General features: G+C 46.4%; 1 protein-coding gene across 2 annotated transcripts; it reads right to left on the reverse strand.

Moving 5' to 3' along the window:
- Positions 1–1,136: 1,136 nt before the first annotated feature.
- HEXA (hexosaminidase subunit alpha) lies at positions 1,137–27,084 on the reverse strand. 2 transcript variants are annotated; one of them, XM_072809515.1, is made up of 14 exons: positions 26,790–27,084; positions 11,477–11,569; positions 10,284–10,349; positions 8,574–8,620; positions 7,962–8,072; positions 6,970–7,071; positions 6,372–6,504; positions 5,568–5,748; positions 4,496–4,582; positions 4,158–4,230; positions 3,263–3,446; positions 2,960–3,050; positions 2,431–2,535; positions 1,137–1,384 (listed from the first exon to the last, which is right to left on the reverse strand). In XM_072809515.1, the coding sequence occupies exons 1-14, from the start codon at positions 27,040–27,042 to the stop codon at positions 1,321–1,323; spliced, it is 1,590 nt and encodes a 529-aa protein (XP_072665616.1). In that variant the 5' UTR covers positions 27,043–27,084; the 3' UTR covers positions 1,137–1,320. The 2 variants fall into 2 exon arrangements, with proteins under 2 accessions (XP_072665616.1, XP_072665617.1); XM_072809516.1 differs by lacking the exon at positions 26,790–27,084 and adding an exon at positions 26,233–26,647.
- Between the last annotated feature and the right edge of the window lie 910 nt (positions 27,085–27,994).

The following is a 27,994-nucleotide window of genomic DNA, read 5'->3' on the forward strand; positions in this document are numbered from 1 at the left end:
GGCGTGGCTAACCTGGGCTGTGTGGAGACCTCGTCCCCAGGAGGATTCTAACCCCCCCCCCCCCCCCCCCCCCCCCCCCCCGTTCCTGTAAAAGCAGCACAGGAAGGCCCGCCTGGTGCACCTCCACTCAGGTCCCCGAGGGAGCATGAGAAAGAGACTAAAGGTGCTGTCTAAGGACCAGACTACTCAGATCCCCTCTCAGCCTGCCTTCCTCAAATTTCTGTATCTACCACACCGGAAACCTGAAAGAAATGCCTGAGACCCCACTGCCCTTTCAGCCCAGGACCAGGTGAAAGAATTAAATAAGGGTCAAAGAAATCCTCATCTAAAACAGTTGCTACATGACCTCAGCCTCTGGATTGAGTCGCTGCTTCTGAACAGGAAAGCACCAAGGGGCGGTCTGGCCAAACAAGGAGCCATTTCCTCTCAGGCAAACCTGGCCACATGGGCAAAGACCTCTTTCAGAGCCACACGGCCACCTCCTGGCCCTCAGGGGCTTTCCTCCTGGCTTCAGCTGTGCCATCAATTCTTTGAGAAGATGCTACTGGGCTGCCAATGGGTGGGCGGAGGTGGGTGGAAGTTGCTGGATACTGGGAAGTGGACTACAGTCTCTGGGGACCAAGTCCTTCAAACGCAGCACCTACCATAGTGTCAAGACCACAACATATGTTCAATAATATTAAAATAATGATTGCATGAAACTGAATTAACAAGAAACCCAAACCCAAAGGAAAAAAAAAAGTTCTAGAGGAAGGAAGTGTGTAAGGATGCATGGGGGAGGGCTGCTCCGTAACTAGCTTGGGTCTGGAGCCCTTGCTGCTCCCCAGAACTTCCTTGGGCCACTCTAATGCCTTCTTCCATACACAGAAGCCTTGGAGGTCTATGGGACCTCTACACTCACAGGGAAGTGAGCAGACTGAGGATGAGGTTGTGTGTTTAGACTGCGTGCTGGGGGCGGGAGAAGCATCACAGAACTCACAGGCTGCACAGGGTCTCATTCCCAGTCCAGGGGCAGACACTGAGGCCAGCCTGGCGCCCGGGGCTGCTGTGCCCTATCGCTCTCAGGAGCAGAAGGCCAGTGCAGGTAGCTCCCTACCCCAGGGCCATTCACATTTCTCTCACACAGGTAATCCATGTTCATTATGGAAATATGCCACATCACTCTTTATTGGATGCTAGTGCCAACACTGGCCCCCTTCTCTCCATGGACAGGGGCACGTGAGCAAGGGGCTCCGTCCCCCGGGCGGGATGCAGTGGAAGCCTGGCCCCATTACTGCTCTCCTAGGGCCAGCACCCTCCTCAGTGCCTGGGGCTGCTTGCTCAGGTTTGTTCAAACTCCTGTTCACAGTAGCCTACATTGAGGGGCTGGGCCTGGACACCTCGCCTGCAAGAGGACATGAAGAAACAGGGCAAGATCAGCCACTCAGATGGGGTCAGTCCAAGGCCCCAGCAACACCTCTGTCACAACCAACAGTCTCCTTTTCCCCTATTTCGGTAGATCTCTAACTGCGGCTGTACACCAGAAGGACTCAGGGACTCTCACTTCCAGAGAGTCTTACTTGGCCTGGGGTCACATGTTGGCAAGAACAGGCGCCCCAGGTGATTCCAACACAGGGATGTCCAGGAATTTTGGGAAACACCTATTTCTACCCTGCCAGTCACTATACCTGAGTCCCAAACAATGCAATACCGTTAGAAAGAGCTCATGTCTAAGGGTTACCTAGTGCTAAAGGCCCAGAGCCCCCCTTTAATGGCTCAAATCCTATAAAAGCAGCAGCGGTGGGGGACCAATGCGCTGTCCTGTTCATGCACAGGGCGTGGACATGAAATCCAGTTCAGCCGTGCAAGTTCCAGGATGTGACCAATCTCCATAGGGGACCTCTGGGCATGCCTGCTTCGTTATTCACATGTGCAACGTGCTAAGAGACGGTAAGGGACTAGCTCAAAGTTGCCCACTGAATTGCACACACTTGAAGCCTAGACCTTGCCATGCTGGCTCTCAGCTCTGCACTAGGCTGAGTCCTCCAGGTTCTCCACACTTAGTCAACGAATAAATTAGGGAAATGGACCACCTTATGCAGGCCCAACCCCAACAGTGGCACAGGCGTCATGAGAGGCCATAATCGCATGATGGCTAAGGGCAGAGACTTTGAAGTTGGCTTGGACCGAATTCTGCTTCTGAGTGATTTGGGGCTTTACTTAACTTCTCGGCACCTCAGATGCCTATCTCTAAAGTGAGGCTAAACTACCTACCTTCCAGAGTTGTGGTCAAGACTCAATGAAATAATGCCTATAAAGGGCTCAGCATGGTGCTTGCCACAAAGTCAGCCTCTGTAAGCATCAGCTTTTATTGGTATTTTTTTTCCAGTCAGTATGCCCCCAACTGGCTCCCCCTACTGCGGGAAGGCCCCCCACAGCCTGCCTGCTTACCTTAGTAGCTCACAGCGGAATTGTGTCAAACGTTTAAAGGCAGAGTCCAGGTTAGTCACCAACTTGTTGCTCCACAGCCTCTCAGCGACAGCCCCTGCTCTGGGCCTAGAGGGAAAGATCATGCACCAGGTCGGCTTCTGTATTCCCTGCAAGGGTGCTGGACACCCACAGGCTGCCGCCTCTTATTTAGGCACCCTGGATTCCGGGCCAAGGTTATTCACAGCAACAACCTGGCTGGGGGGCAGGGGAGGGGGCTCCTAGGGATTTCTAGGGCTCAGCTCCAACTTCATTAAGATGTGGGTTGTGATCACACTTTCCTCCTCTCCCAAAGATATGGAACCAGAGTAAGTTGTAAAGGCATCATGAACTGTTATTGACAGTAGCAGCAGGTGTTCTCAAAATGTACAGCTCCTTCTTTCTCAGGCCTGGAAGGAGGGTACTTGTCTGGGGGTGACTGGACAGGAGTGAGTCTACAGGGGAGAACCCACATCCATAAGCCCAACCACCCACATCCTCAGGAAACCCTTACCAGAGTCTGGGGGCCAGATTTGTGCTGTCCACATACTCTCCCCACATACAGGCCTCTCCACCAATCACTAGAGCCTTCTGCTGAGGACTTCCTGAGAGAAAACAAAAAACAACAGGCTGCTGGGGCGGGAGGGGGTGGGGAGGGTGCAACCCTAGGGTTTCCCTTCAACTACCTTCCCAATGTAGCCCTCTCTTCAGATAGGTCGTCTCAGCTAACCTGAAAGGTCTAGCCCAGACCCTCCATCTCCTGCACTGTGCACCAGCGCAGCCTCCTTTGGTCAGCAAGGAGAGCTCCCTGCTTCACCTTTAAATTCCAGGGGCTCCACCATGTAGATTTCACTCCAGTCAGGGCCATAAGTTATGTGATTCAGGTACCAGGGGGCAGAGAGCAGGGCACGGAAGCCAGCTTTGGTGATCAGCTCCATCTCCTTCACATAGTGTACTGGCATCTCTTCTCGCCATACCTGAATGATTGTATCCGGCCGAACCTGTCACAAGATAATGGCACATAGCTGAGGGTATTTCTGGCCCTCATGCTTATGCAAACTAGCCAGGCCAAGTGGTATGTGCCCGCTCTGCTCTCACGCAGCAAATATTTATCTGTGACTCCTAACCATTGAGCTCCTAGCCCGGTGCAGAGGCCAAGGATTCTGTAGGCCCTAGGAGTCCTCCCTGCTGCTTCCATCCCCAGTCCTTCTGCAGCCATAATGGGACAGTAATACCGGCTGTGAGCTAAGGGAGACAAGCAGTGGGGCCTAGCAGACTCATCAAGAACTAACACGCCCAAGAATCTCCGGGTGTTTCTGAGGATGAGACAAGGTTCCTGCAGAGCTTCTGTATCTGGCAAGAGACTGGGACCTAAGTGATCAGCAATGAAGGGAAGCAGCCCTGTTCCCAGATCTGGAAGACCTTAGTCTATGACTCAGAAAGGAAAACCCAACCCAGCATGCCAGGCTCAGGAATCCTAAGTAGTCTCAGTTTGTGGTGAGGGAAGATGGACAGATGTTCTGACACTCACACCCAGGGCTCATACCTCTGCGACCTTTCTGAGGGGGAAAGGAGAGATGGTCCCCCAGTGCTCTGCACATTAAAGCCTAATCCAAAGCCAGGAAGGATCGATCTGTGCAGAGGCAGGGAAGGGCTGAGAGACCAGAGGGAGGTACTACAGGTGGCTCGTTCTCTCTCTGCCCCTGGCTCACCTTTACTTTATTATCAAACACTTCCTGCCACACCACATAGCCCTTGTCATAGGCAGAGACGATGTTCAGCAGCCTAGAGAGTAAAGAAAGGGTCTGCTCAGCTCAAATAGGTTCTAGGATGTTGGTGCCAGTGCTCCAGGGGTTGAGGCTAAGAGCCCACTCCTGATTGAGCAGTGTCTTCCCTAGTTGGGAACTGACTACTCCACAGCTGCAAAGATAGGGCAAAGTATCCCTTCAAGGGCCCAGAAAGTGGTCAAGCAGGGCCTGACCCTGGTATGGAAAGTGAGGACCCGAGACATAACACCAAGAAACCCTGCCCACCCTCCTTCCTTCCTCACGTCTGGATGTAGTAGGACTCCAGCTGCTTAAAGTCACTGCCAAAGCCTTTTTCCTTCATAAAGTTCTGGATATCTGGGTTGGACTTCCTAAATCCCAAGAGAAAATGAAGATTAATTATTTCAACATCCCCAAAGCCCAAAGCTTGGGGATTAGTCACCTGGCTTCCCACAACTTCCTTTTGCACTTGAGAAACCAATCAACTTTGGATCTCAGAGGCCCCAAATATGCAGGTGTGGCCGACCAAAGCTATGTGAAGGGGGCCACTGACACAGGCTGAGAAAGGAGGAGTTTGGATCCCAAGAGCTTTAAATGTAAACTCTCAACAAGAACATGTATTAACCTGCCTGGTCTACGGCATGTGGCTCTGAGGTCGTGGGTTTGAGGCTCTGGCACCGGATTCTGGTTTCCCTGTTTTATTCTCTACTCAGGCATATTCTGCTTTTTTCCCCCTTACCATATATTCTTTATTCCAGCTGGCCACAAGTCTTGCTGTTACCTGCTGCAGCTCCTTCCCCCAAGAACGTTTACATTTCACTCACATTTCCTCCTGGAATGTTTTCCCCCTCCCTCCACTTCTCAAAAAGCCTATTTCCCCAGATCCAGCTCTACGGTCCACTTCTCAGAGAAGCCCATCAACCTCCTTTGAGCTAAGTAGATCTGATGGTTTGGACCTTACGGTTTAATACTGACTAGACACTTTCATATATTAGTCTCAAATTCATCTGTGTTTTGACTCTTTAACCAGACTATTTCAGAAAGGCGAGGATTATTTTTCTCTATCTTGGACTTTCCCAAGACCATTCTCTGCTCGGACCTGGTTCTTCCGTAAGTATATCGAGGATATGAAAGGAGGAAGGGACAGTTTCACATTTATAGCCTTGCCAAAATCAGGTAGGGCCCCTATTAGGTCGACAGAGGAATAGCCCAAGACCTGAGCCGTCTGGACTGAGACAGACTGTTCAGAGAGGTTAGCCCCTGAGGAGCACCTGAGATAGGTAGCCTCTTAGGCGCTAACCTCTATGCTGAGTGAGCAGCTCATCAGGTAGGGATGAAAGATCAAAGGGATCATACCAGCAGGTGAAATCAACCTCATCTCCTCCAAGGTGAAGATAAAAATCTGGAAAGACAGAGCTGACCTCCAAGAAAAACGAGCTCATGAATTCATAGGTACTGTTGAGAATGGGATTCACTGGTCCAAAGGTGCCAGAAGGATGAGACCCAGAGTAGCAAGGAGTCAATAATCCAGGGACACCTAAGCCGACAGAGAACCCCACATAAGCGTCACAAATACATAGACCCCCAAGCAGTCATACACTTACGGACATTAAGGTGTACAAGGTAAGATAATCGTGTTCATAAACATTACATGCACATAGGGAGGGACCACCAGGCACGCACGACACTGGTGATCATGAGTCTTTAGTCACAGTCAAAGAAATAAAAATATATCCTCGATCATAATCAGAGGTTGGGTTACAGCCAGACAGCTATCACATACTCTGGCCCTGACACACTGCTTCCAGCAGGGGTCACCCTTGCTCCCTAAGGGGGCTCTCGTACCACCTTTGTGGGGGGGGGGGAGGAGGAAGGAGACTGCCCAATTCAGCCAAATTGGCAAGATCTTTCTTCCACTCTAGGGCGCAACGTGCAAGAGCATCACAAGGGCATCTGAGAAGAATCTGCCCATAGTTTAATAATAAACAGTAGCCTCTTTTGTCCAAAGTAGGTTCTGGCTATCTAAATTCCCAGGTGGAAGATGAGATGGGAAACATTCTTCCAGGGACCAGGGCAGGGGCATAGTACATCCAAGAGTCCAATGCCCTGAAGCCCACCTAGGGGGATCAGTAGATTCTCTCAATCCGACATTATTCTTACCTGGTCCCCAGGACAGAGTGTGGCCAGGAGTGTCAAACTCTGCCAACACACGGATACCCCGAAGCCGTGCATATTCAATCACCATCTTTACATCCTGTGCTGTGTAGATATGGGTGGCAGGATTGTAGGATCCCTGAAAGGCACAAGACACCCTTAACAATATCACTTCTTGAAGGCTAGCAGAATAGAAGATACTAAAAATGCATCCAGGACTCCCTGCACCTCAGAAAGTCTACCCACAGCTCTTTGGTATCAGGGACCATCTCCTAGGATCTTTTAATTTCCCACAAGCTAGCACATCTATTGCTTTATCTGAGCATCATAATGCCAATGAGACAATAAGGCAGGCACACAGCAGGATATAAACAAACAAAAAGAAAATGAGACCAGGAGAGATTATCTTTCACAGAGAAAATTAATGGCAAAGTTCGGACACTCAAACTTAGGTCTCCTGGTTCCAAATCCAGTGCCCTTCCCCTAAGTCAGCGTGTCCCTGAATCTGGCTGGTTAGGATGAGAGCCAGTGTCCTTGCCAGCAGGGCCATAGCCAGGCTCAGACATCAATCCATAAACTTGCTCTTGGAGAAATTGAGACATACCTTTCTGGTGAGCTCTGGAAAAGTGTAGCTGTCATATGGGAAGGAAGAGTCATCAACCAGATGCCAGTGGAACACATTGAATTTATTGTATGCCATGGCGTCCTGTAGATCAGAGCACACACTGTGAACTCATCACAGCTTCTCCAGTTTCGGCCTCAAACTTGGGAAGGTAGGCAGACTGGCAGGCTGCTCCACATACCCCAATAGGCTCAAACTGCCCCAGCTTCCTGATAAATGTTTATAGGGTCTATCTATCAAATCTTCCCATCAGGGAATGTCTTGCCATAGAGGGAAGACCTAGCACATTTCTTCTCCCAGGGCACATCTAAAGATGTCTGACAGAGGCATTACTTCCCCTTTTTGAGATGTGTTTTAGCCACACTGAGAGGACAGCTGAAACTATGTGGTACCCTGGTCTTCCAAAAAGCACCACAATACCTCAAAGACTAATATTTCTTCCCGCCATTTGTTCTGAGTTGCCTAACATTTATCCAAACTGTGAAGTCTACTGTTGAATTTAGTAGCCCCATAACCCACAAATCTCAGAGGCCAGGACTGATGAATGTGTCCACTCCTTTGATTCCACCAGAGGAGCAAAGGTAGACACGAGCTGGATCGCAACTGTAAGATAAGACTGGCCATCAAACTCAAGAAAGATAGGAACATCCTGTGCTACAGCTTTTGAACATCTGTTTCCTATGACCTTGTCCTTAACTAAACAAAAATAAGCTCGGCTTGATCAAAGAAGCCAATTCCTCAAACCACCTTCTGCATTCCTGAAGATGACAAGGACATTGGTCCAGAGTAGCCAGTGAGGTAGCTTTAAATCATTCCTTTTTTTCTTAGAGTGGATCATCTTTTCCATTTTCTCTAGGAGCTCATAAAGTTACACATATTCCCTCTGTAACTCTTTAGGAATGTGGCAATGGGTCTACCCCTTACCGCATCACCCCAGAACACTAAGGGCAAAGATGGCCTTAAGGCCCGGGTACCAGAGTGTCCATGATGGTAGTCAGTGGCAGGTAATGGCGAGACGTATCCAACAACAACCCCCGGTGGGAGAAGCGGGGGAAATCTTCAATCTCGGTCTTGTTGATAAGGAACTGTGCAGACCAAACATTTAACATGTCAGGATTCAATGGGAACTCACCATGGAGGGTGGAGGGGGATGAGGAAAAGTCTCCTGATCCTTCAAAAGCCAATCTATGACTGTTTTGCAGAGCAGCTATCTCCCCAAATCCCCACATCTCAATGACCACAAGCAGGCACTGTCGGAGGGCAAGAGTCCCATGCTAGCTAGATATAGCTGTCCCATACACCACTCAGCCTACAATTTCTGGATTTTCACTGTTAATCTGTTTTCTTTAAAGCAGTGTGGTCTCAAGATCATTACTAAATAATGACTCAGAGGAACTAAATTACAGTGATTCCAAACAGGCCAAATCTACCAAACCAGTTTCCACCCATGTCTTCTAATTCTTATTGGGGCCATTTTGAACCACCAGGAACCTGTCTAAGGCAAAGTAAATTATTCCTAGGACTCTCAACACTGGGAGCAAATCCCAGAGATTTAAAAGGAACCCTTTTTGAGGGCCCCCACTTACCATGCCCTCTGGAGATCTCCAAACAAGTTGGCTAAAAGTCTCCAGACCTATGGGGAAGTAGAGAGGCACGGTAAAGGCTTAGGGAGGTGGGAAAAGAGATGCACCCATTTGGCAGGTTCCCAATGTGGCAGAGGAGAATGCTTGGACACACAGTAAAAGTGGATATAGTATGGGCTTGATGAGTCTCAACACTGATGCAAAGAGTATACTAGGAAGCCAGTATTTATTTTTACTCTATTTTATTTTGGGAGGTGGCAGTGTAAGGGGTTTTAGTGCCTCTTGTAGGAACACACTAACCTTCAAAATCCACATACTTCTTATCCATATTCCCTAAGTCTTGAACTCACAAGAGCATTGAGAGAGGCCAAAATGTCTGCTTGTGAGTACAGATGCGGGGACAAGCCAGCTCACATGGGTTAAGGCTTTCCATGATTAATACTGATCAGGAGCTGAGAAAAAGAGATCCTCAACCTACTACCCCTGCTATTATCCCAGACTGAATTATGGAAAAGTGATCGTAAGCTTAAGTCTCCAAGGAGCCTGGGTCCACAGCAGGATCCAGAAGACAAAGAATCATCCACCTTTCTTCTTGAGACCTTGAGAAGGGAACCAGCTATAGGGAGCTGAGGTATAGCCAGCAGCAACTGGCCCAGAAGGACCACCCTAGTCCACTGGACACAAACCCCTACTGGATTTTGGCAAGGCCTGAGTGCAGGCATCCTGAATCCAGAGCATTATATGTTCTCAACAGCTGGAGTCCCTTTTCTGAAAACCCATTAGAAGGATTTCCAGAGTCCCCAGATTTCAGAATGAAAGAATTTGAGATCTTTTTCAGCATCTGCTTCGAGGTCGACTGTTCCTATCTGCTTTGGCTTCTTTCTTCTCTGATTCTGACATCCAGAATCCTGGAGTCCTCAGATTTCCCCCAGCCCCAACCTAATCATAGCACCTGTACAAAAAGTGTAAGAGAGCAGAGAGAGGAGTCAGTCCCCTGTTCTCCAAAATACAAGAGAGGAGAAGAGGACAGGTAAGGGGACAAAGAGGAACCCAAACAAGGTTTGAAATCCTGTGAGAATTTCCCTCCTCACTCAAAAGCAGGGGTTTTGCAAAAGTAGTAGAGGTATTTGACTAAGTCTTTATCTAATGATCAAATACCTTTTCAGTAAACCAAGAGGAAGGGTACAGGCCCATCACGTGTTAGCCAGTTAAGTGCTAATTTTCTCATGAAATACTATAGTTATATACATCTTATTATTTATTTCCTTTTTCTTCTTTGACATTTATCTATTTCTTGCGATACAGTTTTTCTTTTTAAAGAACCTCTCCAATTATGTGTGTTAAGTGAGAGCTGAACAGGCAGTGTTTGTGGCAGAGTCCCAAGCAGCCTGTTCCCTGCTGGCACCCTCAGCATCAGCCTGCAGGGTCTCTCCCTGCTTCCCCAGAGCACCTGCCCAGGCGAGCTGCTGCTGCCACTGCATGTGCTGACACCTGTCAACTTTGAAGGGTAGGTGTAAGGAGAATACTCCCTTTAGGGACATGGGAAAACACTCCAATTGGTCTCCATAAAGAAAGCTTCCTCAAGTGGCGGTATGTGCTGGGCCCCCCGTCTTGTTCTCCCAACCCACCAACACTGACCTTCCCACTTCATATCTTTCTCTCCCGCCACCTCCCCGCCCCCCCCTCCCCGGCCAGGATCAGTCCCCATGTTACCTCGGAGAGCTCCCCAGACAGTCTCAGACAGGAGGAAACAATGATCATCATTTATGGTCAGAGTGTCTGAAATGACAGAAATGACCCCACTGATTAAAGACTTCTACTCTCAGATTTCAGATCACATGTCCTGTGTAAATCCTTGAATCAAAAAGCAATAGCAAGATCAAATTATTTTTTTCCTTTCAAAGAGAAGACATCCCCAGAGCAGAGCAGCTGAAGGTCGGCTAGGTCTTGGGCCAGAGTGGGAGGGTGGTCACCCAGAGGCTCTGCAGGCCCTAGAAGACAATGCCGGATGAGGGTCAGGCTAGAACAGAAAAGCACCACTTGCCTTGTGGTTGTCTCCCCTCCAGAAACATGAGTTCCTGCCAGCCTGTAGCTGAAAGTATGAGGGGGATAGGGATGCTTGGAGGGTGTGTCCAGGTTACAATGTTCCCAAAGCCTTTGTAATCCCCCTCCTTTCCCTTTGTCTCTAGGCTTCATTCACTACTTCATCCAAGAATGTGAGGAAGAAGCCAAGACTGTTCAAGCCATAATGTTCACTTTGGAGACTGAGAAGTTCCCAAATGCTGCTGCTCCGGGAGGACGGCACACAGCACAGGGCTAATGACTTGGCTTCATTTCAGTCATATCCAAAAACATTATTTTTTTTTAATTTTTTTTTTAAATTTTTATTTATTTATGATAGTCACAGAGAGAGAGAGAGGCAGAGACATAGGCAGAGGGAGAAGTAGGCTCCATGCACTGGGAGCCCGACGTGGGATTCGATCCCGGGTCTCCAGGATCGCGCCCTGGGCCAAAGGCAGGCGCCAAACTGCTGCGCCACCCAGGGATCCCAATATCCAAAAACATTATGACCAAACATTTCTTCTCTCCCCAGAGTGGGGTCTCTCAAAGAATATCAGCCAAGGGTACAAATTCGTACAATGGCAATGGAACTATATATAGTCCAGAAGGCAGATGTCCTGTGGGACTCAGTGAAAAGCCACTGTGAAGTTCCACAGCCAACCTTAAGACACTGGTTAGAGTGCATGACAAATTCACCTTCTACGGCTCTCAGCCTTTGGTGACCCTGAGTTTCCACGTCATGGAGGGCTCTAGGCCTAGCACGAGGAAACTTAGGCCAGGCCAAGCAGAGTTACAGCTCCAGACAACCGCTTGCTCTCTACAACAGGAAACAGGGTGATACTTACAATTTTCCAGTGACTCCAAAGAAGGAAGCTGGTTACATCCTGGAGTGACCACAAGGACAACCAATGAATTCTTTTCCAGTGCATGCAGTTTTCCTGAAAGGACAGGGTAATCTCAGTGTGGCTGACCTGACATCAGAAGGAACAGGCAAAACCAAAGTCCTACAGGAAGGTCCCTAGCTCTAGTCCCTTACTGCTCAAATGTGTGTGGGAAGAGGCAAGGGAGAAGAGGGCATTTACCCTCTTGTTGCAGGCACTCCCCCATCACCTGTTCAATTGTTTCTCATTTCAGTTGTGCTCCCCTCTCTCCCCAGTAACCTGCCCTGACCCAAGTACCAAAGGTCTGGCAGCAGCTCCTTGTAACCAGGGTTCTATATTTCTAGTTTGGTACAGTAAGCACGATTCCAATACCTGGACAACTGCTTCTAAACTAGAGGCAGCTTGAGAGCATTTCTACTCAAAGTGTGGTCTGCAGATTAACTCCTGACCTGACTTGCAATCTGTAATACCAGGTGAAAGGAAGGAAAGACACTGACAGATAGGAGGCTTATATGATGCCAGAATATAAATCAATTATGTCAGAATAAATGCATTATTTAGTTCTAACATTTTTTCATAACACATTTTTTGATGAAGGGACAGTTTTACATTCCGGTGTGTGTACCGCTCCTCTCACTGCAGATGGTCACTTGGAGTAGCACTGTTCTTCATGGCTCCAGGTGAAAGGTTTCTGATTTTGTAAAAGCCCAGGAGCTGATGCAAGCAGATGACAGGAGGATCTCCTCAGCAAAGGAGGCCTGAGATCATCTAGCTGCTGCCCCCGCAAAGGTACATGGTCACTCTCCCATCCTGCTTCCTTCCCTCTTCCCACACGGCTTCTCTGTCTGAGGCAGCCTTCTGCCCAACAGCGGAAAGCCACCCAGTGGGCCAGCATCTAGCACAGTTCCACAGATGCACCCTACCCCAGCACCCCTCCCAAATCCAAAAGAGCCAAAGCCAAAATACTAATGCACTGTCCCTTCCCATCCTCCTAATGGTTCTTCTTTGTGACCTTCAAGGTGGTTCTGACTGTACAGCTCCAAGCCTGAACCTCACAGAACTCACACTTTCTATTCTTTTTTGGAGCTATATGCATCTATACTGGCTCCACAACAACCATGACTTCCTATGGAACCACAGAGTTAGGGATAGGATAGTCTGGGGAAAGGCAGGGAGAGAGAATTCAGAACCAAACTGGATCCCAAATGTTATCCATCTCTAGGCAGAAGTAACCCAAGAGCCTTGAGCCATTTCAATGAAGCCTGCTCAACCTTCCGAACACTATGCCACATGGCCTCATGTCAGCTCTTGGGCTTGCCAAGAAGCAAGCCAGTAAGGGGCCCTTTGCTACCATAAGAACAAAATGTATCCTTTCCCTTTCCTGTCAATACTCTGTATCCACACTAATACCTACCTAAATCCTGTAGGGAAAAGGGAATTTTGAGTCTACTCTGGGCCAGACCAACTCACAACTCCATTCTAAACCCTGAAAACTCATCTCCAGCAACATTAAAGAGCCAGACTGTCAGGACAGAGACTACTCTCAAAGCAGAATCTATAGGGCCCTCCCAAGCTCTCCAAGCAGAGAGGCCATCTCTACAAATCCCCAAGACTGAGGAAGACTTAACTGAGAGGAAGGAGCGAATAAAACTGTAAAAGAATATTCCCCTTAAACTATGCCCTCATCCCTTGCCTCCTCGCCCCTACTCCAATCCCCCATATCACAGAACCCCAATATCAATGTGTGGAGAGTTCATTTGCATATCTACCCAGGTGGCCATCCAAAAAAGGGCAACATCCTGAGCTTGAGCGTTAATTCCCTGGACCTCAGCCTACCAAACTGGGAAGAAACCACAACTATCCACGTGCAACTGCCACAGTCACTGTCCAAATGACACTTAGGGGCAGCACCAACAGCAGGTTTATCTGAACTATTGCCTGGAGCGTAAGAAAACTATAACTTTTGTTGTGTTGATAGTGTATTTTTATTTTTCTAGAATACACTCTCATTCCATCCAGGATGTAGACTCCTTACAAGATCTGATGAAAATGAAAATGAAAAGACTTTTTTCCCCTAGAATAATGGCCCTAACTAAAGGCTCATCCCTCCACCCCCTGCCTCTAATCTTAGGTGAAGAATTCCTGTCCTAAGTGCTCTCAGGGACTCATTTGGGTTTAGGCTGATAAAGGAGGTACAGAATCATGGCTGCTATTTCAACAAGCCATGAGGGGGAAGTTCTAGGGGAGGCAGCAATGTGAGAACTGGCAAAACAGGAGGGACACTGGGTCATTTAAAAGGATGTAAATAGTGTATCACCACTGCGGTTTTCCGTATCCAAGTTGCTACCCTGAAGCAAGCAGGAAATAGGCAGGGGACAGGCCAGCTTCCTCCCCATGCACCCACATGCTCTGCACTGGGAAGAATGGAGGTGTGTAGGAAGCATGGCATGGCACAGTCACAGTGAGCCCAGCTGGCACAACAGGAAAGTCTGATGCCTCAGGTGCTCAGGAAAAAAACACGGCAAACAGAGCACTGAGTTGGGAAATCAGGAAAGGCTGGTTCCAGTTCTGTGGCTGCTAAGCTGAGCACGTTTCGGGGCTCCTATTTTTCTCCTCTGCATGTAATGGCAAGGCAGGGCCACATCCTGGCTACTCCTCCAAAGAGATGACACCTTGTTGACTCCACGCACAGATAGTGTGCTTCAGGGTCCCATGCCACGGCCATCACCTCCTATCTCCACAGCCCTGTCGTCCTCCTGCTTTCATGCAGACCTGCTCTCTTCCTCTAGTCCACCGTAAAAGTTTGCATCTTCTAAACTTAAAAAGGGGGAAAATTTCACACAGTACAGGAGTGTTTACAACGAAAACATTAGTTACCTTTGGCACCCCTCCCCTTTTAGCATAATTTAGCCTATGCCTCACAGACAGGCCAGCTCTGGATGTGGAACTCTTGAGACCCTTTTTCTACCAGTCCCACTGTTGGAACTTTCTCCAGATGCCAGTGCTATGACCCTTCCATCACTCTTTTTTTTTTTTAAGATTTATTTTTATTTATTTATTATAGACATGGGGGGGGGGGCAGAGACACAGGCAGAGGGAGAAGCAGGCTCCATGCCGGGAGCCCAACACGGGACTCGATCCCGGGACTCCAGGATCAGGCCCTGGGCCAAAGGCAGGCGCGAAACTGCTGAGCCACCCAGGGATCCCCTCCATCACTCTTCTGTTCTCAGTTCTCTCCCACCTTCACTTGCTTCCCTGCTGGCCTATGTGTGCATATCCCTCACCTCAAACACAATCTAGCCAGTACTCTCAGCAACCTGTCCTTTTCTTCTGCTCATCCAGTGGGCAAAACCTTCAACCCTGGATCAATCTAACATCTACCTTTTGTGCACTGACCCTGGCTACTGCAACCTACTGGAGGGAAGACAGAAAGTCATATAATGGCAGGATTTGGCTGCTGTACAATCATGGTCTCTCATTTTGGCTGGGCCCTTGATGTTGCCCTGAAAATCCCCCATTTCCACCACTGCGTTCTTCTACCCTCTGCAACAGCTATTTCAATTTTGAGCCACTTTCTTCAAGTCTGTAACTTGATAACCCTCCCCCACCTTTACTCTAAGTAGACAATCAGAAGAGAACTCCCATCCATCTTTACTTCTCCTCTCCTCCCTGACAAAAACATTTGCAACACATGCCTAATCTTTATCTTTGCCTCCTATCCTGGTGGAAGGGGTTTCGTTTCACCTATCCTCTGGATCTCTCCTTAGGCTCCTCTTCGATAAATAATTTCCCCTTTCCCCCAAATCTTCAAATTATCTCTTTCTACTGATTCTTTCCTATCAGCATTCAAATATTTCTAAGTCTTCTTGGTTGCACCTCCAAGTCATCTCCAACAGATTCTTCCTCTTGCTTCTGGTCCCAAAGGAACCCCAGAGGAAATGCAGCCTAAGGAGTTAGGTGCTGAACTTCAAAGCCAGGCAGATCTGGGTTCAAATCTTGGTTCCAACACTTTCTAGCTGTGGGACCCTGGGCAAGTTATTTTCCCTCTGTGCTGCAGTTTCCTCATCCAAAAAAAATGGGGATTGTGATTAGTCCCTACCTTACTGGGCTGTTGGGAAGATTAAATGAGTCCGTACAGGTAAAGGGCTTCGTCAGTGCCTGGCACACAAGTGCTCATGGAGTTGGCCATCCCAGTCCTCTCTTGGTAGCTACTTCTGACACCCTATCTACTCCTTAGCCCTCTATAACAACATGGCTTCCTTTTCCACCACTCCTCTGCAAATGCCTTCACCAAGGTCCTGTGGTTCTATAACTAAATTCAAGGGACCCTTTTCAATTCATTCTTCATTCATTCATTAAACAGTTATTTACTGAGTGCTTACTATGTGCCAGGATGTTCTAGGTGCTGGGGACACAGCAATGATCAAAACAGACAAAAATCCCTGCTGTGACAGAGGTAATATTCTGGTGGCCATGCACTTCTTCTGGGACCTCAGCAGCATCAGACATCCCTGATGTTCCTGAAACTAAACTCCCTTAGCTTAGGGGACATGGCTCTCTCTTGGTTTTCCTTCAAACTCTCTGAATATGCTTCCTTGTTCTCCCCTTTCTTCACCAGCCCCTACATGCAAGTATTCCCCAAGGTTTCCAGGCTTCCCCTTTTCTCTTCACTTATACTCTCCTTGGATAATGTCACCTACCCCATAGTAGGTTGATGATTCTCAAATCTACCTTTCCACACCAACTCTTCTTCTGAGACTTTAGGCTCATAGGCCTACACTCAAATGGCTTAAAAGTCCTTCAAATCTTAAATACTAAGTTGAACTAACTCTTCATTCCTCTTGCTGGCTGATCTTCTCTCTCAGTTTGGTAACTGTACCATGTATTGATTTATCTAAACCAGAAACCTCCTCCTTCTTCCATCTTTCTGAGTAGATTAAAAATTCACACACCCATAATATTTATCGATGGTCTACTCTGTGTCAAGCACTGTGCTAAGCACTGAGAGTACCACACTAAAAAAGAGACAGCCAAGTTAAGTCTCATAATTACAAAAGCCTTATTACCTCAACATCATTACCATCTTCCCACTGCCACTGAGTCAATGTCTTAATTCAGCCTCTTGTAAATTCTCACCTGAAGGACTAAAAAATCTCCCAGTTGTTCTCCCTGCCTTCACATATACCCCATTTCAATCTACCATCCTCTGTGATCTTTGAATATGAAGGTCTTTGCTCCTGTGCAGGAATTCTCACGGTAACATGATGAACTCTACAGAATCTTGAGAGTGCCACATTTTCTCCATACTTTCCTTTGCACATTTTGCTTCCCTCCAAGTGAAGCAAACTTCACATTGCCTCCACATCTCACTTAATTATGAAACAGCTGATTCTTCCTTTTATAAAACTTTTGTCATTCCCCCACCCTTTCCTAAGAGATCTTCCTATGAGATCGTGAAGCAAGGTATACATACATTTTTTGTAACACTTATCTTAATATATGCTGTTTATTTGTCTATCTCCTCACCGAGGCTGTAAGTTCCTCAACAGCAGGGGCCAATCTCAGGGCCTTTGTATTTCCAGTGCCTGACACACGGTAGTCATTCAATAAATGTTTGCTGAAAAAATGAATGATGCTAGAATTAAAAAATGCACATTTAATGCTATGTATGCATAATGATTGTGCTACATGATAATTAGGCATAAAGGGCAAGTAGTTAATGGAGAGTTTACTTTTATACCCCTAAACCTAGGATTTGTGAAGTCCTGGGATTAGGGTGGGGAATGGTAAGAAGACACCCAGGCATAGAGGAAGTGTCTCTTCAGACACTGCTATGAAGACTCTTGGCTTCATTAATCCAAAGATTTGGATCTTTCAACTACTCTGGAAGGGAGAGATCATTCCTGCATCAGGGTACCCAGAAACTGTATCTTTATTTCAGTGCACAATAGCATCTCCTTGCACACAACCTGCTCCTCCCTGAACCAAAATATTTCCATCTTATCAATGTGTTTTTAATTCACAGAACTTTAGCAGCATGAAGAAAACATTCATTTCAGGTATAGAGTGGCATTTGGTTTGGCTTCTGGGGTGCACACTAGGAAAGTCAAGGTGCCAGCCTAGGCACCTTCCTGCTCCTTCAGGTGTACCCTGCCCCTTTCTATCCTGGTGTTCTCCTAGGTTGGTGCCGTTTTGCTTCTCCATGCCCACATTGTTCCCTGCCCCGTCCCACCTTTATATCTTCACATCCAGGCTCTCTCTCCCCATAGTCAGTCCAATGAAAGTCCTAGAAATCACTCATTTACCACTGATTTCTTTATTCCAACCAGGATATACTGAGCACTTACTGTACGTCTGGAACTGTGCTAGGCGCTGGGGCAGTTCAAAATAAAAACAAGCCCTGGTCCCTGCCCTTGAGGAGCTCACAGTCTAGTAGGAGAGACAAATACAAACAATTACAAAGCAGTGTGATAAGAGCTAGGGTGGATATTATAGCTACCCCCAGAAAGGGATGCTTCCTAGGAGAGGACTTCTGAGCAGAACCTTCAACCCTGAGATGGTATTTGCCAGGCTACCAACAAGGGAAAAGGTACTCAAAGCCTGGGAAGCAACTGATGCAAAAGTACACTGTGGTGGCTAAGCAAAGAGGTGAGGCCGCCCCTGTCAAACTTCTTATCCAGGCAAAGTAGGAGTCTGAGAACCCAAATGCCCCTGAGCCTGGAGCTCTTCTACAGTGCTGCTGAATTCACTGTTCGAGAACCATTCAGTCCTCATGAGTCCCAAGATTTTTCACCCTCTAGAGACTATTAATACCACTCAGAATGCAATTGATCCAGCTCATAAACGAATGTTTTCTTGCCTATCTTCTTTGTAAATGTTCTGGTTAAAGGTCTTTTTCCCCCCCTACTTTTAAAGCTTCAACTTGTTCTCTTCCTCTCTCTCCCCACCCTCAAGAGAGCACCTCCCTATAATTCTGGATCCCCAAAAATGACTCAGGTTAACATTTTTGCAAAGTCTTCCAATTGTTTTCCTAAATACACAGATTATTTTTAAAGCAAAAATGCGATCCTAATACATAATAGTTTGTAACTTTTTCCCACTTACCAAATGATTTGCAGACCTTTTAATGTCAATATATACAGATCTACATCTTTACTTATAAATGCTGAATAAAATTCCATTTTTGAAATGTACTTTAAAAAGTGGGAAGTCCTAACTTCTCTCCTCTTTACGGACATTATAGAATGCTTCTAAGCTTTAATATTATAAACAATGCTTCAGTAAACATTCACAGCAGCATGGAGAAAACATTTGTTGGAGAGATTTCTATAGGAAAATTCCTAGAGGTAAGCTAAAGATAGGAAAATTTTTGGTTTTGACACTGCCAATTTACTCTTCCAAATTACTGTACTGATTTATATCTGAACCAACATACATGGGCCCATCCCTCCACATCCTTCCCAAACTAGACTGTCTCAATTGTTTTTCATCTGTGGCAGCCTGATAAAGAAATATACCATTGTTTTAATCTGTATTTTAAGTATAATGACTGAATTTGAGAATCACTTTGCATTTACTAGTTATATATATGTAATATATAAACACACACACACACACATATATATATGTGTGTGTGTGTTTTGTTTTTTTGTTTGTTTGTTTTTTAAGAGAGAGAGAGAAAAGGAGTGAGCAGGGTGGAGAGAGGTAGAGGGAGAGGGAAATCTTAAGCAGACTCAAAGCCCAGTACAGAGGCCAACACTGGACTCAATCTCATTGACCATGCAATCATGATTTGAGCCAAAATCAAGAATCAGATGCTTAACCAACTAAGTCACCCAGGTGCCCCTTTACTGGTCAGAGTCTTTGCACTTTTAAAAGTTTTTATTTTTATGGATTTACAGAGCTCTTTTTAGATTTTAATCTGTCTTTTAAGATTCCAAATATTCCATTTTGTCCTTAATTTTTTTAACCTTATGGTTCTCTTGCTTTGACTTTTATGTAGTCAAATTTTTTCATCTTTTCCTTTATGGTTTCTTTTGTCTGCTTGCTTAGAAAAGCCTCCTCTGCTTCTAAGACCATATGAACAGTTTCCTGTACTTCTAATAGTTTAATGGCATGGTCTTTATCTTTAGATCTTTAACTACCTGGAATTTATTTTTGTGTTTGATATGAGATACAGATTTAAGTTTTTCCCCAAATGGATAACCAATCATCCCTTTATATTTATTGACTAAACAGCTTTTCGCTTTTGATTAGAAATGTTTCCTTTACCATATATTAAATTCTTCCATGTATATGAACTCTTTGCTTGTCTCTGGAGGTTATTTTCACGGCTATCTTATAGTCAGGAGGATCTATCATGTCATACTGCAATCATCTTTTGTCATGCTGCCCAGTATATAGACACTTCTGTTCATTTCTGTTCTGGAACCACACTCTCATTCCTATAAATGTTGTTTCTTCTCCTCCACCAAGCCACCTGGTCTACAACATCACCCACACCCAAATGTTTTTTGGAATCCAGTTATTGAACTACCAACATCTTCAGTCTCTTCTATTTCCTCCTTAACCGACACCTGGCTGTCCCTAGGAATACTATTTTCCCTACAACTTGCTCTGAGAGGCAGCTTCTTCTCAGTTGCTTCCAGGACAACTATCCTTATCCTCTACCATCAAGTGAACAAAACACCTCTCTTCTGCGGCTTATGACATTCAGTTGTAAAATCTCAAACCTTTCCTTGTTACTAACACTCTGCAACAACTGGCCACCTCTTTATTTACCCAAGACTTTGGATCCTGGTCCCCAGTCTTCCTCTCCATTCCAAGGCTGGCTTTCATCCTAGGTGATTTCAACATTCAAGAGGAAGAACTAACCCACATTCTAGCTTAGCAGTTATCCAACAATACCTTATCAACCTTCCGTGGTCACCTTTTAGACCTTCCTGTCCCCTAGAGGTATTCCAACTCATTCTCTCAAGCTTCTGTACCATACAACTAACCTACTGAACCATCCTAGATCTGTGTGCTTCAAACACAGTGACACTGAGTTTCTTAAATATATGACATGAAGGCTTCTTTCCTGAAGGCTTTTTTCACATGCAGTTCTTTCTATTCGGAGTACTACCTGCATCTCCACCAATTCCTACTTTCAAATATTGGACAGCTTTTTACGGAAGCCTTCTCAAAATGTGCCATCTCCACCCCAAAACACCCTTGTGGGTCAGGTGTTCCCAGAGTACCTTGTACTTATCAGCAAAAATGACTTTACTGATACTTTACTGGATGTCTGTATTCCCACTTCCAGAGACTATAAATTCTTTAAGGACAAGGACAGTTCAGTCAATATTCTTGGACAAATGTTACTGACAAATTATAGTTGCTTAATAAATACTACTTGTACTAAGGATGGATGGAAAGAAGGAAGCTGACCAGAAATACTACTGGAATTTGATAATGATGGGTCCAGGATCAAAACTTTCATAACTTGACTGCTAATGATTAAGCAATGAGATGTTAGAAGTTACTATCTGAGGTAATTAACACTGTAGTATGATCAGGGCTTACTCCTAGCAAAGGCCAGTAGTTTTCCAAATCACTAATCTGTATAATGCTTAGTGAAAATAAGAGCAGTAGATTGCCCCAAGATTGCACACTGAAAAGAGCAAATCTTTGTAGACAAAGAGACCTGACCGGAAATTCTGCTCTACCATTAGCTGTGAAACTCTGCACATGTTACTTAGCTTCTGTGAGCCTCAGTTCTGAAAGATGGGGTAACACCAACCTCATACAGCTATAATAAAGACTAAAGGGTGTAATATACAGCAAATGCTAGACACTCAATAAATGCTAGTTTCCTTCCACCTTCTACTTTTTCTTAAAAAGTCAGTTTTGCCACTTGGCTGGAGAAGCCCAGAGTGCCTTGTGAGATAACCACACCATCAGAACAGTTTCTCTGAGGGCTTTTCATGAGCTTCTTGTAGGAGCCTGAAGGCTCCACTACTGTTTGATGGTACCCTGTATGGCAAACAGGCTGAGACTCCAATATACAAAAAGGACATAAGCTTGGTACTCTGAATCTGCCTCAAACTAGGACTATGGCTCTAGTTCAAAGACCAAAGCCACTAATGTGGGATCTTAGTACTAGTTACTAGCAGGGCAAGGTCAAATAGGACAATAGTTAAACTTTTCACCTAGGACACAGTGTACCTGGTAAGCCATCTCCCTTGCTCTCAAAGCTTTACAAAAGAAGAGGAGGCTTCTTACTGATACCCAAGGTGATAAGCACCCAAACTTCCTGCATCCAAGCATACACTTCCAAAGGAAAGAACTCTACACCATACCCAAGTCCAATCACCTTCAAGAAGTGGACATAACAATAGCACATTATATTTGCTAGAGATCAGCTGAGTGCAAGACTAAGGAAGCTTTGGCAATAACACAAGCAAAGGAAACAAAAGAGAGAAGTTGATACAGTAATGGGTCTTACTCATTATAGCCAGGAATTGAGAAGAAAAGCAAATCCATTTCTCTATTACGATGGATTATAGCTCCATAAACCTTGAAGCAGATCCCAGAAAAGCTGTCACACATTAAACTCTATCCTCTACAGATCCAACCTCCTCTCCTAAGCTGACCTGCTAGTCAGTGGTTCCACAAAGGCGGGAGAGAACTCCTAATCCAACTGGCTAACTCTCCTGTTGATGCACATTGTCTCTCCTATTATTTCCAGGGCCAGCCGGGGAAATTTAGGAAGATGCAGAAATATAAAAGTAACCTCTTTAATTTCTAAAAGTGTTGCTTGGGCAGTAAAACTCCTTTCCTTCTGTGTAATGGCAGGAAAGGGATTGAAGTTTATGCCTTTATCTTGCTAAGAAATCGACAATGTGCTCCAGCAAAAAACTGTGTAACTGTAAGAAAAAAAATAGTTCACCATTGCTATCGAAAACAAAAGTACCAACTGGCCAAAAAACAAACAAACAAACAAACAAACAAACAAACAAAAAACCTGCAATGCCTTGCTTCACTCTTCTATTTGAAGATGAGGAAGTGAGGTGGAAGGAGATGGGAGGAACAGCTCTGGGGCTCAGACTTATTGTTTTATTTTAAAATCATCAAATTTGTGGGAGTGAATGGGTGATGGGCACTGGGGGTTATTCTGTATGTTAGTAAATTGAACACCAATAAAAAATAAATTAAAAAAAAAAATAAAATTCTTCCTTCTACTGTACCTTTCTTCAAAGATTGTAAAGATATAGTCATCACTATCTCCCTGTTAACTTCAGAAATGCTTGAAATGGAGGCAGATTAAAAAAGCAGCAGCAGCTACTTGGAAATTAGGCAATTTACATGAAGGCACATTGTTAAGTGATTCTCTGGCCAACTCCAGAGTAAATCTTGTTCCAGACCCTGAGTCCTCCACGGTACAGGTTTTTCAAGCAGAGTATCCAAGGCAGAGGTAGCAATGATAGTTCAAGAAAGTAAGACTTGAATTTTTCATAAACCAGGCCCAAGGTACCCACATACACCCTCATCAACCTGACCTTCTTGGGCTCAGTACTATCCTGGGCTATTGGGAAAGTGTTATGATTTAACAAGAAAGAAAAAACAAGGCTGTGGGAATAGAGCCTGGTTGAGGATTGGAGGCTAAACTAGGCCTTGGGATTCAAAATGGAGCACAATTATTCTGGCCTTCACTAAAAACTATGCTCCTGCTACCTGTCTCCTTCCAAATTCTTGTATTTCTCCTCCTTACATATGTTCTCCACATATCCCTTCACAAGAAAAGTAACACTACTACAAAACATTCTCCCTGTATGGTTTTCTTCCTGTTTGCTTTCAAATAATAAATTTAGTGGCAATCAAGTCTTCTCTGGAATAACTTGTCCTTGTCACAGAAAAGGCTAAAGATACATAATCACTATGCAATTAGAGTGGAGCATGATTAAAAAAAAAAAAAAAAAAAGAGTGGAGCATGAATCACCACTGTTCCTTCTTCCCAGCCCAGGTGCCCAACTTTTATCCGTTTCCCTCCTACATTCCCTAGGTGCATTCCCAAGGCATCTCCAAATTTGTAATGAGATAAGAGGCATTTGAGCTGGGACTACTGCATAGTGTGATCCTCCTTTCTCTGGAATCCACATAACATCCCAAATTTGAAATTGAAAAGGCAATCATTTCTAAATGAAACCTGCAAATCATCTCCTTTTTTGATAATCTTAGACAAAAATCATAAGACTTTTTACTTTTATATGAAGTAGTCCTTTTAAGTTAATATATCCAACAAATAATTAAATATCTCTTATGTTCCAGGCATTGTAATAGAAGGAATGGCCAAAGGAGGTATTTTAGGAGATTTAGATTGTAATGAACTATGTCACTTATCAGTCACTTGATTCACACCTGAGGATGAGCAAATCAAATATTGATAAGGGCTGCAGAAGGATCCAGATACTCATAATAATCTTCCTTCCATTCTAAAATAAAAGGAGTTATTCTATTTAGGGACAATGGCATCCTAAGTTAACTCATAGGAAAATGTGTGTGAATGTCACAACTGGACGCAAACTTTATAAAAGCCATTAAACACTATGGCTTCAATCAACTAGTTTCAGAAGAGCAAAGAAGAATTCAGTCAAATGACATAATCGGATTTAGCCACTTTACTTGAAAAATATAGGCTTTATCAACTCCATCAGGTACCCAGAAAAGTATCTGGGGCAACATCAGATCAGATCTTTGATTCATAAACAAGATGTGGCTCAATAATCAAAACAGAATTAGGTTCACTGAAGTATCTAGAGCTTAAACTAATTCCATTTAACAGGTTTAACAACATGCAACACACACCCTCCGGTTGGCAGAAACACCTCTCAATGACATAGGTAGCAAATACTCAATTGACCTCCATTGACCATTCAGCAAATGGTGGTAGACCACAGCTAATCCTTGAAGGTGAATTCAGAATCAAATCAAACCTCAATAACAGATTTGTTTTTCAAGGAAGTAAGATTCCACTGAATTCTAGGTTCAGATCAAAACCAGAAGTTGTGCTATATTAAGGACACTGGCCCAGAACCTATGGAGGAGATGCAAAGCTGTTTAAAGCTAAGATTTATATTGCACATGTTTTCTTTACTAAAATCAGCCCCACAGAGAAATACAGTCTGGTTTGGGCTGTGCAGGCATTGCTTTTCCCTCCAGAGATTCATCCTCGTTTTTGCAGAAAGAAGATTACAGTTCATCTGAAAGCCTTCCAGGAAACGAATGTTCCAAAGGGAAGGCTCCATGGAAGAACAACAGAGAAGGAAGTTATTTCTGTGTCTTTGGTTATGTTGATCCAAACCACTTTTCGTTCTCTTAATGAAGAAGAACCCTTAAATACAGCAAATTGATTCATTGATTCACAGTAAGGTAACAAATTGATATAAACATCTTATTTAGTTTTTTTTTTTATGTCTCTAAATCTTTCGTTAGGGAATTTACAGGACACCATTGCCACATATCCATCCGTTTCTATTTCCTTCATTAAACTGTAGACCTACAGCAACGGAGGTAACAGCTTGATTTAGAAGTATAGGAATTATCCTAATTTATACAATAGTAGCAAACGTTCTAATTATCTTTTGAGCATTTTATAACACATTGTGTCCTTTCGTATTTCTTTAATTGGGCTGCAAAGCTTAAGCCTACTTTTTTTTTTTGTTTTAAAGATTTATTTTAGAGAGAGAAAGAGAGAGAGAAAGCACAAATGCGAGGAGTAGGGAGAGGGGGAGAGAGAAGCTCAAGCAGACTTGGCGCTGAGCAAGGGGTAAGGGGTGATCTCACCACCCTGAGATCACCACCTAGGCTGAAACCAAGAGTCAGACGCTTAGCTAACTGCACCACCTATGCTCCCTAAGTCTACTTTTGAGCAAACTTTTCTTGTAATCTCCAGAGTGCCCAGTACTGGAATAAGTATATACCAATTAGATGACAGATTTTTTTTTTTTTCCACCTGCAAGTCAAGCCCTAACTGTTCTATACCAAAATAAATACATTCTGAGTGCCAATCTTGTCTAAGGCATTACTTGTCATTAAAGATTCGGAGAAGTCGGTGATCTGCCCCACACGCAATAGCAGGCTTTTCATCCTCCCCAGCCTGATCCACCTTGCCAGAACTACCCTGATGCTGAGACTCCCTTTCTTTCCCTAAATTATCTATCACTCCCTAAGTACCATCTGTTTAATGAAATGCCGTTAAGTCTATAAATCAAACCAGAACATTTGTGAGAGTAATTTAATCACGCTTCAAACATAGTACAAGATGATGTTACCATATGGCCCAATCATGAGCGTGGCTTCCCCCGCTAAGTACCTGTGAACCATAACCGGAGAACCAGATTCCAAAATAGCGTGAAGAAAATCCTAAATTTTGAGCCCAGAAAGCAGAATGTCATTCCTTTGTGTTGCTGACTCTACTTACCAATTTGCCCTGAAGCAACCCTCAAACACAATTCCCAGCAACGGCCTTAAAGCAAACTGCCCGCCCCTGTCTTAGAGGAAACCGACGTCCAAAGCACTCCTGACTTCCTTCAACGCCGCACCCCCGCGCCCCTCCCCGACCTCTTTCTTCCCTACTCCCCCACCCTCATCACATACACCCTAAGGCACCCTGAGCTCAAGCGTGGCCTTGCTTCTCCCTGGACTACTCTCCTTGTTCAGTCCTGGACAATTACACCCACCACCCCCACTTGAAGCGGCTGCTCCAGAATCCATTCTCCTACGGCAGCCTTCTCGGATTTCTCTCTGTTTTAGGCATTTACTGGACACGCCACGTGTCAGACACGCTTGTGTAACTCTGCGTGGGTCACGTCACTTGTAATGTCTCGTCTTGCAGTGTTCGCTGTCCGCCCTGGTGTCCTCTAGCCGCCCCCGGTCGCAGCCTCAGCGGGGCCCTGCGACACCTGCGCACGGGCAGGGGGATCCCCTTCGAGGTCTCCCGGCACGGAATTCGCGGCAATTGGACATCCTGGTTGAACTACAGTCCCGCAGCAGGGATTCTTGGCGGCACAGCGCCCGGGGGCAGGATCCCGGGGAAGTCCTGGCTCCAGCAGGCGGCTCCGAGCGGCGGAGCACGGAGCTGGGGACTAAACGCCGGGGAGGCCGCGACGGCAGCTGCAGGCAGGGGAAGACCAGGGGCCACGGGGGTGGGCCACGGGGGTGGGGGGCCGAAGCCCAAGGAAGGGCGTCGCGGGAGGCTCGGGCGGGCTCCCTCGGAGCCGGGGCAGGTCCGACTCACTTGTGGGCTCAGGAGGGTACCAAGCGCGGGAGCTGAAGAGCAGGTCGCGGTAGCGCTGGAAAGCCTCGTCCAGGACGGAGCAGCCCGGCTGCGCGGCCGAACTGCTGTGGTACCGGAACTGGAAGTCGTGCGGGAAGATGGCGTAGTGCGCCTCGGAGGTCTGGATGTACTGCGGCCAGGGCCACAGGGCCGCCGCCCGGCCGGCGAGCGCTGCCGCCAGCAGCAGCGGAAGCCAGAGCCCCGAGGCCGCCATGGGCCGCCGCTCTCCCCGCTCCGGCCGGCCGGGCCACGTGAGCCCCCGGTCAGCTGACCGGCGCCCGCGTGACTACCGGCGCGGCACGTGACCGCCGAAGCCACGCCCCCTGCGGCCGCCGCGCGGGGAGGCCACGCCCCCTGGGCGGCCGCGGGGAGGGCGGGGAGGGCGGGGAGGGCGGGGAGGATGCGGAGCGCTCCGCGGACGGGGGGCGCCGCGAAACGCCGGGGGCCCGCGGAGGGGACCGGGTGGTCTGGTTCCGCCGCGGCGCATCCCAGGATGGCGCAGGTCGGATGTGCTGCCAGAGCCAGCCGGCGGCCTCCTCCTCCCGTTCCCCGCCTCCGCTGATGCTTGGTCATCTCCTGGGAATCGCCCCCAGGTCCCCTGCCCCCGAAGCAAAAGTCTGTTCGTACTGCGAGCGCTCAGCCATTGCTTGGGCTTTGGGTGCAGGGAGGAGAACGCCCAGAAATAAGACCGGCCCTTGCACCTGCTCTCGAAGCAGCGAGCCCGGGGGTCCCCGCTTTACTCCCTGGGCAGCTGAGAAGCATCCCCAGAGCTTGCATTTTAGGCAGCACACGTGGAAGGGCTGGGTGGATGAACCAGCTAAGGGGCCCTATTTTATTGGGGGTGGAAGGTAAGGAGAGGCTGAGCTACAGCAGTGGGGGAAGGAAGAGGCCTGCAGGCCCAGGAGAGAGTGGGCATCCAGAAGCCTCGGGGTAATACAATGTCAGGTATGATTTCAGGACTCTGCATGCGCCAAGGCCCCCCTGTGTGTGATATCCCGCTGCACCTAAGGGAGAGGACTCATTTACTTACAGAATGAAGGCGCTGGACCCTGGATAAAGACTGTGAAAATTACTAATGAAAATACAGAGACTTTTGTTGAGAGAATATTGCAAACATATTGTTAACAATGACCCGCTCTCTGGCCTGTGTATCAGACAATCAGAAA

The sequence above is a fragment of the Canis lupus genome, chromosome 32, assembly GCF_048164855.1.
Source record: "Canis lupus baileyi chromosome 32, mCanLup2.hap1, whole genome shotgun sequence".
NCBI classification, from domain to species: Eukaryota; Metazoa; Chordata; class Mammalia; order Carnivora; family Canidae; genus Canis; species Canis lupus.

Excerpts from the sequence above, each read along its gene's own strand:
- HEXA (XM_072809515.1), bottom strand. The coding sequence starts at position 27,042 with ATGGCGGCCTCGGGGCTCTGGCTTCCGCTGCTGCTGGCGGCAGCGCTC. Across the intron at positions 11,570-26,789 it reads GTACCCTCCTGAGCCCACAA|GAAAACTGCATGCACTGGAA; the intron begins GTGAGTCGGACC and ends CTGTCCTTTCAG. Across the intron at positions 3,447-4,157 it reads TGTTTGATAATAAAGTAAAG|GTTCGGCCGGATACAATCAT; the intron begins GTGAGCCAGGGG and ends ATCTTGTGACAG.